This window comes from Chenopodium album, chromosome 26 (genome assembly GCF_948465745.1).
Source record: "Chenopodium album chromosome 26, dcCheAlbu1.1, whole genome shotgun sequence".
Lineage (NCBI taxonomy): Eukaryota > Viridiplantae > Streptophyta > Magnoliopsida > Caryophyllales > Amaranthaceae > Chenopodium > Chenopodium album.
Window position 1 is genome coordinate 6,828,341 of NC_137859.1, and position 12,399 is coordinate 6,840,739.

Consider the following 12,399-nt stretch of genomic DNA (forward strand, 5'->3'; position numbering starts at 1 on the left):
TTTTCAATGATTATCGATACCCTAAAGACGTTCGTTAGCACGATTCATATAACAATAAAGAGACAAGAAAATCATTTTTGGAACAAAATACTCCGTAATTAATAACTTGGCGTACAAAACAATGAAGAATTGTGGTTTTTGCATTGTCAATTTGTCAGCATTGAAAGAGTACCTGGGATGATTTAATAATGGGATGATATAGATATACTTTCTACGTTTTTAATATTCCACCACTTGTTTTTTTTAAATTTCACAAATATTGTACGGAGTACCATTTTCATTTTACACATAAACTATATTATCTCTCTTTACACTACCTATAAGGCTATAAGTATCAAATATACCCTTATATTTTTACATCTATTCTTTAGTTTATGTTTTACAACACTTTGATAATTTTGTACTACCTCTGTTTCATATTATTTACGACTTTAAAATATTTTATATCTCACAAATAACACTCCAAAGTTACAAAATATATATATATATATATATATATAAGAGGTGTCTCTTCGGAGACATCTGATAAAAGAGGTAGTAATTTTTTTTACTTTTCTGTCTCACTATTTCCCACAACCAAAATTATTACGGCCAATCTACATGGTGCAATACTCCCGTAATAAAAAAAAAAAAAAAAACAAATAAAGTATTATATACTCGGTAGGTTACAAAGTGCATGTTTACGTCATTAACAGACGAAATATCAATTGAAGTACTATATAAAGTGGTTTATGTATTTACTCTTTATCCAGACCATAGTTAGATCACTAACAAAGTGATTTTTATAAACTTTGCTCGGGAAATTTTCTCCCGTACTAAAATTGGGATCATAAAATGTGGAGGCTAAAGGTAGGTGAAGGTGCAAATGATCCTTATTTATACAGTACAAATAACTTTATTGGGCGCCAAACTTGGGTGTTTGATCCCAACCATGGCACACCCGAAGAGAGGGAGGAGGTGGAGGAAGCACGTCGTAACTTCTACAACAATCGATTTAAAGTTAAGCCTTGTGGTGATCTTATATGGCGTCTTCAGGTTTATTTTCTGGCTTGAGTAAATATAAATACAAGTTAATACCCGAGCCATGTTTGGATTTTTCAATTAATACATGGTTGGATCATTTGTATCATAATATGGATAATTAATTTTACGATTTTTTCACCATATATTTCTGAGTTTTTTTGTTTATATACCATATACCAATGAAATTATTCAAATTCACCATATTTAGTCATCAAGGGTATATGATATATTTTGTGGTCGGGGTTATGTAATAAGTTTAAAAAAGTTCAAGGTATATGGTGAATAAACAAAAAACACAAAGACGTATGGCGAAAAACTCGATAATTTTATATACTGTAATGACTAGTCCATCAATAATAAAAATTATCAACAAAGTTTTTTTTTCTTAGTTAGCCCGGTCAAATCGAACAAAGGATTGTGTATATTATATTACTATCTTTTTCTTTTACCCTGATAAAATCAAACTTCTAGTTATTCATGGCTTTTGATTATATATGAAGCTTTAAAACTAACTTGAAGTTATATATTATTTAATGAAAAATGATTTTACAACACAAAAAAAAAAAAATGTTTTTGACGAGAAATTTTTTTATGTGATGTTAAACCGTATAATCTACAAAATTGTTTTGGGGATTACTTTAATTTATTAGATATTCATCACTTTATAAATTGTTTCATTATAAAATGTAATTATCACAAACAAGAGCTATAGTAAGTTCAATTGAGAGCTAGGGTCGCGTTTAGTTAAAATGTTCAAGAAGTTAAAAAAATTTGAAAAATTTAAAAAAATGCTTGATCTTTTTCTTTAGTTTTGATAAAACAAAATAACTTGTGCTAGAACATTCTATTTATACAATAACCACTAATTATGCAATTAATCACTTGAACCATAGTTCCTAAGGGAGAAAAACTTCAAGCAAACAATACCTCAAGTGAAGGTGGAAGAAGGAGAGGAGATCACGTACGAAACCGCGACGACAACACTAAAGAGAGCAGTGAATGTATTCACAGCCCTGCAGTCTGACCAAGGCCATTGGCCTGCTGAAATTGCTGGCCCTCAATTTTTCCTCCCTCCTTTGGTTAGTCCCTTAACCATATACATCTCATTTATTATGTCGTAATTGCATCATTTTATAACCAAGTTTACAAGAATTATAATGTAATAATATGTACATAATAAACATGTAATGTCTTGCAGGTTTTCTGCTTATACATTACAGGGGATCTGAATTCTGTTTTCGGACCAGAGCATCGTAGAGAGATTCTTCGTAGCATCTATTATCATCAGGTTAACTCATATTCTTTACAATGATGAATTAAAGAGGTTAGACCATGGAAATACATTTATTTTTTTAAGATAAAATTGGACTAATCATATAAATTTATTGTAATAGAACGAAGATGGAGGTTGGGGATTGCATATCGAAGGACACAGTACCATGTTCTGTACTGCCCTCAACTACATTTGTTTGCGAATGCTTGGAATCGGACCTGATGAAGGCGATGACAATGCTTGTCCTAGAGCTCGTAAATGGATCCTTGACCATGGTAGCGTTACACATATACCTTCTTGGGGAAAAACTTGGCTATCTGTAAGTCATTTAACATATTTTCACATAATTAAGTCATAACTTGACCATCTTTAAATACTTGTGATTAGCCAATGTGATTGTAACAAACATATGTATATTTCTACCATTTTAGATTCTCGGCTTGTTTGATTGGTCTGGAAGTAATCCAATGCCACCTGAGTTCTGGATCCTTCCGTCTTTTCTCCCTATGCATCCAGGTATTAGATTTAGTAATTCGTGATAAATATTGTGTAACATGTTATGTTTATGTTCATTAATTAGTGATTAAAAGATAATTTCTTGAAGATTTTTGTATCAAAATTTGATGTTATGTAGCAAAAATGTGGTGCTACTGTCGAATGGTTTATATGCCAATGTCATACTTGTATGGGAAAAGGTTCATAGGTCCGATCACACCTCTCATCAAACAACTCAGAGAAGAACTCTACAACGAGCCCTTTGAACATATTAGTTGGAAGAAAATGCGCCATTTGTGTGCACCGGTAAGATCATATATGGCTCCGCCTTTATGATTTTCATCAACATATATATACATTCATAGATAAATTAAGTTGTCTAACTTTTATTAAATTAACTCAGTACTATATATGGTTCATTCAAAAAAAAAAAAAAAAAAAAAAAAAAAAAAAAAAAACCCACTAATAATTAACTATGGTGATTACAAAATATATAGGAGGATCTCTATTATCCTCATCCATTGATTCAAGATTTAATGTGGGACGCTCTTTACATCTTTACGGAGCCTCTCCTTACTCGGTGGCCTTTCAACAAGTTGATTCGAAAGAAGGCATTAGAGGTTACAATGGAGCACATTCATTATGAAGATGAGAACAGTCGTTACATAACCATGGGATGTGTTATGAAGGTATCAATCGATACATACTTATAATAATTAATGTACAAGTAACATGAGTGTGATTAGATAAAATTAGTACTTAAGATATAAATTAAACATCGAATTATTGCATTGAATTTTGTAGGTTTTATTTATGTTAGCATGTTGGGTGGAAGACCCTAAAGGGGATCATTACAAGAAACACCTTGCTAGAGTCCAGGATTACATTTGGATTGCTGAAGATGGGTTGAAAATGCAGGTAATTTATCATTAAAAATATCTTTAAAATTATGTAAATTGATCATTACTAACCAAAAAAAGAAATGTGATAACAAAAATGCAGAGTTTTGGAAGTCAAGTATGGGATTGTGTGTTTTCTGTCCAAGCATTGCTAGCTTCAGATCTTAGCCTCGATGAAATTGGACCTGCTCTTAAGAAAAGCCACTTCTTCATTAAAGAGTCGCAGGTAATTCTTTCCCTCAAGTGAAATTCTATTATAATTATTTGCATATAAACGATAGGTACGATGGATGTTGTGTAATTGTGCAATGTGTGAACCTGTAGTATCATAGAATTATGTACCATAGACTTAGTGAGCGAGTGAGTGGTAAAGTAGCTAATAATACTCGTACAAAATATCAAGTTATAGAAATATAGATGCATGTGCGGTTAGAAATTGTTAGCTTGTACATAGAAGGAATAAGGCCCTCTTCACTTCACCTTTTGTTTTTGCTAACTTCATTAACCACAGATCCACCACTCCCAAAATCGGATAGTATTGTATGTAAAGTTAAACATGATTATTTAGCTAATGTTGTTCATGTTGTCTATAAATTAGGTTAAGGACAATCCATCGGGCGACTTTAAAGCTATGCACCGCCATATCTCGAAGGGATCATGGACTTTCTCTGATCAAGATCACGGGTGGCAAGTCTCTGATAGTACTGCTGAAGGCCTCACGGTATGTAACACAACTAAACAAGTAAATCACATTATGATCAAAGGAGGTTTTATCCCAAAACCATATGGCAATAGGATCGGAGGAATAACCCCTTAACCTTATTAAGTGTTTAACTCTCTCTCTCTTTTTTTTTTATATTTATTTTATTTATTTTTAATGTGAGACATTAATATTATTTATATGGGTTGCTTGGGAAGTTACACTTGAACGTAGTGGTGGGCATGGGCCGTGCCGGGCCTACCGTGGGCCATGCCTAGGCGGGCCATGAACAATGTCGTGTCGGGCCGTGCCGGCCCACGGTGGAGGCGGGCCGTGCCGTGCCGTGCCGGCCTTCAAGCTTCCCCTGTCCACGGCACGGCACGGCCCACCGTGCCGGTCGTGCCGTGCCGGGCCGCCCGTCGTGCCGGCCACCGTGCCGGCCCACGGCTTACCCTTTTTTCTTTTTCTTTTTTAAAAAAAACAATTAAAAAAAACTTTAAAAAAACTTGAATTTTTTTTATGAAAGAAAAAATTGAATTGAATAATTATACAATTTAATATTTGAATTTAATAATTATTAAATTTTTTATGGAGTTAAGTTATATTAAATATTGTTTAAATTATATTAATATTTATTGTTCATTCATAATTTACTATATATCATATTATTCATATAACTATATAAGTATTAGACAAAAATTAAATAACAATATAACATATTCCATAAAATTAAAAGTTGAAAAAATTCATTCATAAAAATTTATTAAGTAAAAGATAATATGAAGTACAAGTGTACAACTAACAATAATTGATGAATAACTTATTTTGTTATTTTATTATACGGCTAATGTTAATAGAGTACATAGCCAACATAGGAAATACTAACATTTTCACTAATTAATAGAGTACATAGGAAATACTAGAATTTTCGCTAATTAATATTAATTCTCGAGTTGTTGGTAATCTTCAATCAAGGTCTTCATTATCTTCTTCGTCTTCATCTTCGGCTTCATGTTCACTAGCTAATGCGGAGGAGCTAGTTGAACCAGAACGATCGGAACCATCGATGTTGTCGTTGGCCGTAAAAGTACGATCTTGGATGCGTTCTTGGGCATCCATCCAATCCTTCAAGCAAACACACATTTCTAGTGTTTCGGGCAACAAACTTGTTCTTCTATCGTCTAGAACCCTTCCCGAAGCACTAAAAGCTCGTTCGGAGGCAACGGAGGAGGCTTGGATGCTGAAAATATCACGTGCCATTGCCGCCAAAATTGGATGCTTTGTGCTTTGGGATTTCCACCAATCTAGGATGTCCATCCCCAACCTCGAATCTTCGTCCAAGCCTTTCATGAAGTCGTAGTTTAAGTACATTTGCAACTCCGAAACATCGCTTTGTGTTCGCCTTGATGATGATCCACTACCTGAAAACTTAGATAACATGTTAGCAGCTTAGGCCGCCAAACTTTTGCCCGTTTTACTTACGCTTTTGGATGTTTGAGAAGGGGCAAAATGAGTGACGGTTCCATATTTAGATTCATAAACTCTATATAACTCAAAAAATTTATCTTTCACATGATTTTTATATTCTTCGGCACCATCACCGAGTTGCATGCATTCATAGTAAATATCAATTAGCATAAATGTGCCATCATACTTTGATCTAGGATCTAAAATAGAAGCAAACATATAAACCATAGGAAGCTTAGTGTAATATTTACGCCATTTAGCCTCCATTTGTGGAACATAATCATTGTAATCTTGTTGTGATCGATGTTGAGAAAGAAGTTGAGCAAATAAACATGCATTTTGAAGGAAAGAATGAATGCAAGGAACATAAACAGAAGAAAAACAGTGAGTCATACTATATAATAATTGTAAAAATTGCATATATTTTTCACAATTATCCCAATCGGAGTCTGCTATCATGAATTGTGGATACTTATTATTGTAAAACAATGAAAATGGAACTCTATACGAAATTGCCTGACTCAACATGTCATAGGTGGAGTTCCACCTAGTTGGACAATCCGTTTTTATTCTAATAGGCTTTATCTTATTTTGCTTAAGATATCGCCTCCATTCCTGATACCTACTGCTAGAAGACATAATAGACAAAACAGCATTTCGAATTTTGGAATAGTATGGACCAATTGCTTCTTGCCCATCCTTAACACACAAGTTTAAAACATGACAAATGCATCTAATATGTAATGCATCTCCATCCATTATGACATTATGCAAGTTTGGTTTAATTAGATTAGCACTAGCTGTCATGGATGTTGCATTATCAAACGTCATGGACATGATTTTGTCCCTAAGACAATATTCATCAAGAGCACTCATAATACAATTAGAAATATTAAAGGCCGTATGGGGGTATTCAAGCATTTTGAAATAAATAATACGTTTTTGCAATAACCATTCACTATCAACCCAATGACAAGTAACACACAAATAATGTAAACCATAACCACCATCCCATGCATCAGAAGTTATAGAAACTCTTGAAGTAAGAGTTTTAAGTTCTTCAATTAATTTCATTTTGTATTCTAAGTAAGTTTTCATGGCAGCTGTTTTAACGGTTTTTCGGGAGATTTTTTTGTGTTGGGGTTGTAGTGCTCGTTTAATGTAATTGTTAAACGGATCACTTTCAGCAAAAAGAAAAGGTTGTTCGGCTTGGACTATCATTCTCCCAAGTTCATCCCTATCCCTCTCATAATTGTAAGTGAAGCCATAAGGATGGAATTGAGAAATTTTTGGTTGAGTTGGGTCAGTACTAGGGGCACCACATTTTTCACTGTGTCGGTTTAGGTGCCCCGTACCGCCTTTGGCTGGAGCCGAATAAACATTACCACAAGTTTTACACTTGGCTTTTTCACCATCTTTACTTAACAAGAAATATTGCCAACATTTACTCTTTCGGTTTTTCAAAAGGGTCATTTCTTCTTCGGTGTACCATTCAATGAATGGGTTATCAGATGGGGGAATAGTATTTTGGACGGATGGGTCACTAGAGCCGGCAGGTTGTGTGTTGCTTGCTTGAGTTGTTTGATAGTTAAATTCAAAAGGCATATCATGTGCGGAGGCATAATAAGGTGGAGATTGGGTCCTTTGCCATGGTCGGAATGCCCCTTGTTGATCTAATCCGGTGGAAAAACCGGTAGAAAACCCGGGGTGGGTGGGATTGGCCATTGTAGGGATTTGCATAGTAGGGATTTGCATTGTAGGGAGGGGCATAGAAGAGCCTTCCAATGATCGTTTAGATTTGGCTTTTTTAGAGGAGGATTGGTTCGGGTTTGATGTCATGATTAATTAAGATTATTAACTAATAAATAATAATTAACAACAATATTAACAATTATAACAAATTAACAATTATAAGTTTATAACACTAACAAAGTAACAAATTATAACAATTAACAAGTATAAGTATAACTAGTAATACTAACAAATTAATAACAATATTAATAACAAATTAACAAGTAAACAACAATTAAAATAATATTAATAATAACAAGATAAAGATAAGAAAGATCTTACAACCGTGCTTCAAAGCTTTCCACTAAACCGAAACCCAATTTTTTTTCTTAATTATTACTTAATTAGTAATTTAGTATAAGAGAATAAGAGATTAAGAAATATTAAGAGATTATAATTTATAAATTATAATATATGAGAATAAGAGAGTAAAAGAATGAGATGAGAAGATGAGTTGTGGAAAGAATTGGAAGTTGAGGGTGGTATTTATAGGTGAAAATAGAGCCGTTTATAGCCGTTTATAGCCGTTTATAGCCGTTGGAGGGAAATAGAGCTGCTGCCAACTAGCCGTTACCCACGGGCCGTGCTGCGGGCCGTGCCTCGGGCCGTGCAGGCGGGCCATTTCACGGGCTCGTGCCGGGCCGGGCCATTTTTTGTTTTTTTTTTTAACGCAGCCCGCACGAGGCACGAGGGGCGTGCCGTCGTGCCGGGCCGGGCCACTCAGCGGGCCGTGCCGTGCCGGGCCATCCTCGGGCCGTGCCCGGGCCGCCCGCGTGCTGACCCGGCCCATGCCCAGCTCTACTTGAACGTGTTTACTTATATTTAATTATTTATATATTCTTGGGTTTCTTCTATAAAATATAGTGTTGTCTAATCTTATCAACATTACCCCCGGAGATCGTTGGAGAAAAGATGGACCTTGAACGACTATATGATTCTGTCAATGTCGTGCTTTCTCTACAGGTAAAGATTCATTGCTATTGTAACTCTATGTTCTACGGAGTATGAAGAAAGTACAGTACAACCGAGATCAGAACTAATTAATATGATTGATATTAACCAAGGGGTTTAATAATAAAAATAGCGGTTATATAATTAATTATTGTAGAGCTGTCACACTAGCTATTTTTCTACTAGTTTGATATCACTAGATATAGAACTATAGAAGGTTTAGGTTTTTTTTTTTCTTTCTTTTTCTTTTAAAGGACACCTAATAAATAATAATTTTTAGGGTAATATTATATGTGGCTCCTAAAACTATAAATAAGCATTTAATATATTTCCTTATTAATTTAGTAATTTAGAGATGCATGATAAAAGCACGAAGATATATTATGCTATATATTTTCAAGTGTTACTACTTACTACAAAGTAAACAGTAAATATTGTGTGGGCATAAAATTTTATTTTTAATCTCAAAGTAAAAACGGTGGGGTAACTGCTTGGGAACCAGCAGGGGCTCAAGAATGGTTGGAGGTGAGTTATGTTGTTTTCATGCAATTCATTGATCCAAGTAATAACAATATAATGTTGATTAATTTTCCAATTATTAAAAATGAATATGATCTTGATATAAATTTTTATTTGCACAATCTCCAGGTTTTGAACCCAACAGAATTTTTTGAAGGCATTGTCATTGAGTATGAGTGAGTAACTGAGTACGTATTACCTGTAATTTTCATTTTACTTTGTGGCACAATAATTACATTATATTAAGAGATTTATTATTATTATTATTTTTAATAATAAATCTATGGAAAAATCTATCAATTATTAGTGAGAATTTTTTTTTTGGAAAAATTGTCCGGAATAATCCCACCTTCGGGCCGTTCGCTAAAAATAATCCCACCTTTGGATTATTTTTTAATAATCCGACTTTTAATGCCAATCTTCTTTAAATGGTCCCAGGTGACTTGTAACCGGTTGAATAGGTTTTTTTTTGTTATTTATTTTTTTAAAAAAATTAATTTACACTTGTTGCCTTTTGATTGGTAAAAAAAAAAATTAATTAAAAAGAAAAAAAAAACAAGCACCACCACTTCAGCCACACCACCATCCCCACCACCACCACCACCAACCAAACCCAAATCAAAAACTTGGAACCACCATCCAACCACCATCCCACCCAAACCCGAAACCACCGCCACCTAACCACGCCTACCGACATCCCAAGCCAGCCAACCCAACCTCAACCCAAACCCCCTTCGAAAATACCCCATTAACCCAAGGCTTTTCGAAAACCACCAAAACAAATCTCAAGAGACGGAATCGAGGGCAGGGGAGATCGACGGAATCGGGGGCAGGGGAGAACCAATTTCCAATTACGCGTCTGGACGGTGGACACGAGCAGAATCTGGGGATGGGGGTGTTCGGCGCACTGGAGTTTGACGACGCGGCTAGAAATGTGGTGGCTCACCTGGGTTTTCACGGGGGAAGGAGTGAGGGAGATGGTTGGGGTGGTTCGGGGGAGGGGGTAAATCGCGCGCCGGAGCTGGGTTTTCGTGGATGGGCGGAGCCGCGTGAATGGGGTTATGGTTGGCTTGGGTGGTTGATGGTTTTTGAATATTACGTAATTTTTTATTTTACTTTTTTTTTTTTTTTTTTTTTTGACCAATTACTAGCTGCCACGTCTATGGTAACTTGTTATAATAAGTTATATTATCGGTTGGGGCCATTTATAGTGGGTGGGTATAAAGGTGAGATTATTTAAAAATAATCTAAAGGTGGGATTATTTTTAGCGGACGGCCTAAAGATGGGATTATTTTGGGCAAATTTTCCTTTTTTTTTTGGGAACTAGTAGACAACTAATAACAAAGAGCTTTTATAATAGTTATGTAGAATGCACGGGGTCAGCAATTCAGGGTATAGCTATGTTCAAGAAGTTCTACCCAGGCCACAGGAAGAACGAGATTGACAATTTCATTGTAAATGCAGTCCGGTACCTTGAGAACACCCAATATCCCAATGGAGGATGGTAGGTTGTCATGACTTCTAATACTACCTCCGGTCCAATTTACTCGCAACAAAGAAATATTTTATGTCTCACAAATAACATCCCTTTGTTGCGAGTAAATTGGACCGAAGGTAGTATAAGATATCAGTTTAGCTATGTTGTGTACGCGTTCTTATTAATAATTTTAATCTGATTAATAGCACGAATTATATGTAGGTATGGAAAATGGGGAATTTGCTTCATATATGGGACATGGTTTGCTCTTGGAGGGCTAGCAGCTGCCGGTAAAACTTACTATAATTGTGATGCTGTTAGAAAGGGTGTTGAATTTTTGCTTGCTACAAAAAAGGAGGATGGTGGATGGGGTGAGAGTCATATTTCATGTCCCAAAAAGGTAATTGTCATATTAATTTGTCTAGAATAATTATTGTTACATTGTTAGTTTATTTAAAGCTCATTACTTAGACGGATTGTGTCTTTGCACATACATTTGCACCTCACATAAAACATGTAGAAGACATATAGGGCTCGGTGTGCTACCATTATGCCACACTGAGATGAGGCGTCACAACCTTCATGTTTAGGTTTATCAGAGCCATTTTATTGTTGGATTTGCCTCGTGCACTCATGCTTGCCCTGCCATGCTAAACCCTTTATTTTACGACTGCACCCCTATTTTAAAGAGTTCATAGTTCGTACAATTCAAAATTTCGTTCATTTTTTTTGTTCCTTAATTTGGTACTTAATTTTAATAACTTTTGATTGATAAACCATAGGAATTTGTGCCAATAGAAGGAAAATCCAATTTGGTTCAAACCGGATGGGCTTTACTAGGTCTACTTCATGCTGGACAGGTATTTTCATAACTTTATTAGTATATAGAACCTAGATTTATCATACTTTGATACATATTAAAAAAAATAAAAAAAAAATAAAATCAAAAGTGTTACTACATATTAATCTGCGAATTAATGTTAAATCACTTGTTGCTCAACTCCTCAACTATTATATTTTTATTTGGCTCTTAAACACTGGTTATATAGACAAATAATCCTTAAGACTACACTTAACTTGCCTATTCATTTTGTTTTTCCATCTTACATGTTCATTAATTATCATGTTGAAAAAAAAAAAAAAAAAAAAAAAAACCAATTAGGCGGAGAGGGATCCAACTCCTCTACATCGTGCAGCAAAACTTTTGATCAACTCACAACTCGAAAATGGTGATTTTCCTCAGCAGGTAACATAATCAATCTCCTACAAAAATCATAAATTTTAATTTTGCTAATTTGCGAGTTATATATTAATTACAAATAATATTTGTTGACTAAGTTAATTTTACTCTTGTGATTAAAAAAAACAGGAAATTACAGGGGTGTTCATGAGGAATTGCATGTTACATTATCCAATGTACAGGAGTATTTTTCCATTGTGGGCACTTGCAGAGTACAGAAAGCGTGTTCCATTACCTTCTATTAACGCTGCCTAATCGAGTTTATTTTTTCCTAACAACATTGAAATTAATGTTACAATAATTTAAATAAATTTTTATTCCATATGTATAATTTGAGTTGTAAACTTGTAATTATGTAAAGTTATACTTAACAATAATAAACAGATTAAAGATATGTCTTGTTAATGATATCTGGAAAACAAATGCAAGAGTATAATACTCGTCTGTGGATGCACTATTTATAAATGTACAAGTTTGGATGCAGTGTTTAAATCTATGGCAAATTTGTGGAAATTTTCAATTCCTCCATTTTGTATGTGCAACCAAACAAGAAGGTAAGGAAA

General features: G+C 34.5%; 1 protein-coding gene across 1 annotated transcript; it reads left to right on the top strand.

Moving 5' to 3' along the window:
- The first annotated feature begins 834 nt into the window (after positions 1-834).
- On the top strand, positions 835-12,091 carry LOC145616328 (beta-amyrin synthase 1-like). Its single transcript, XM_081671027.1, has 18 exons — positions 835-1,035; positions 1,917-2,102; positions 2,222-2,311; positions 2,418-2,615; positions 2,728-2,812; positions 2,931-3,097; positions 3,289-3,480; positions 3,596-3,709; positions 3,794-3,916; positions 4,289-4,411; positions 8,513-8,607; positions 9,064-9,124; positions 9,248-9,294; positions 10,480-10,623; positions 10,819-10,996; positions 11,379-11,456; positions 11,759-11,842; positions 11,966-12,091. The coding sequence occupies exons 1-18, from the start codon at positions 835-837 to the stop codon at positions 12,089-12,091; spliced, it is 2,292 nt and encodes a 763-aa protein (XP_081527153.1).
- Positions 12,092-12,399: the final 308 nt, after the last annotated feature.

Coding starts and splice junctions, on each gene's coding strand:
- LOC145616328 (XM_081671027.1), top strand. CDS start 835: ATGTGGAGGCTAAAGGTAGGTGAAGGTGCAAATGATCCTTATTTATAC. Junction 2,616..2,727: donor GGGGAAAAACTTGGCTATCT/GTAAGTCATTTA, acceptor CTACCATTTTAG/ATTCTCGGCTTGTTTGATTG. Junction 3,917..4,288: donor TCTTCATTAAAGAGTCGCAG/GTAATTCTTTCC, acceptor TCTATAAATTAG/GTTAAGGACAATCCATCGGG.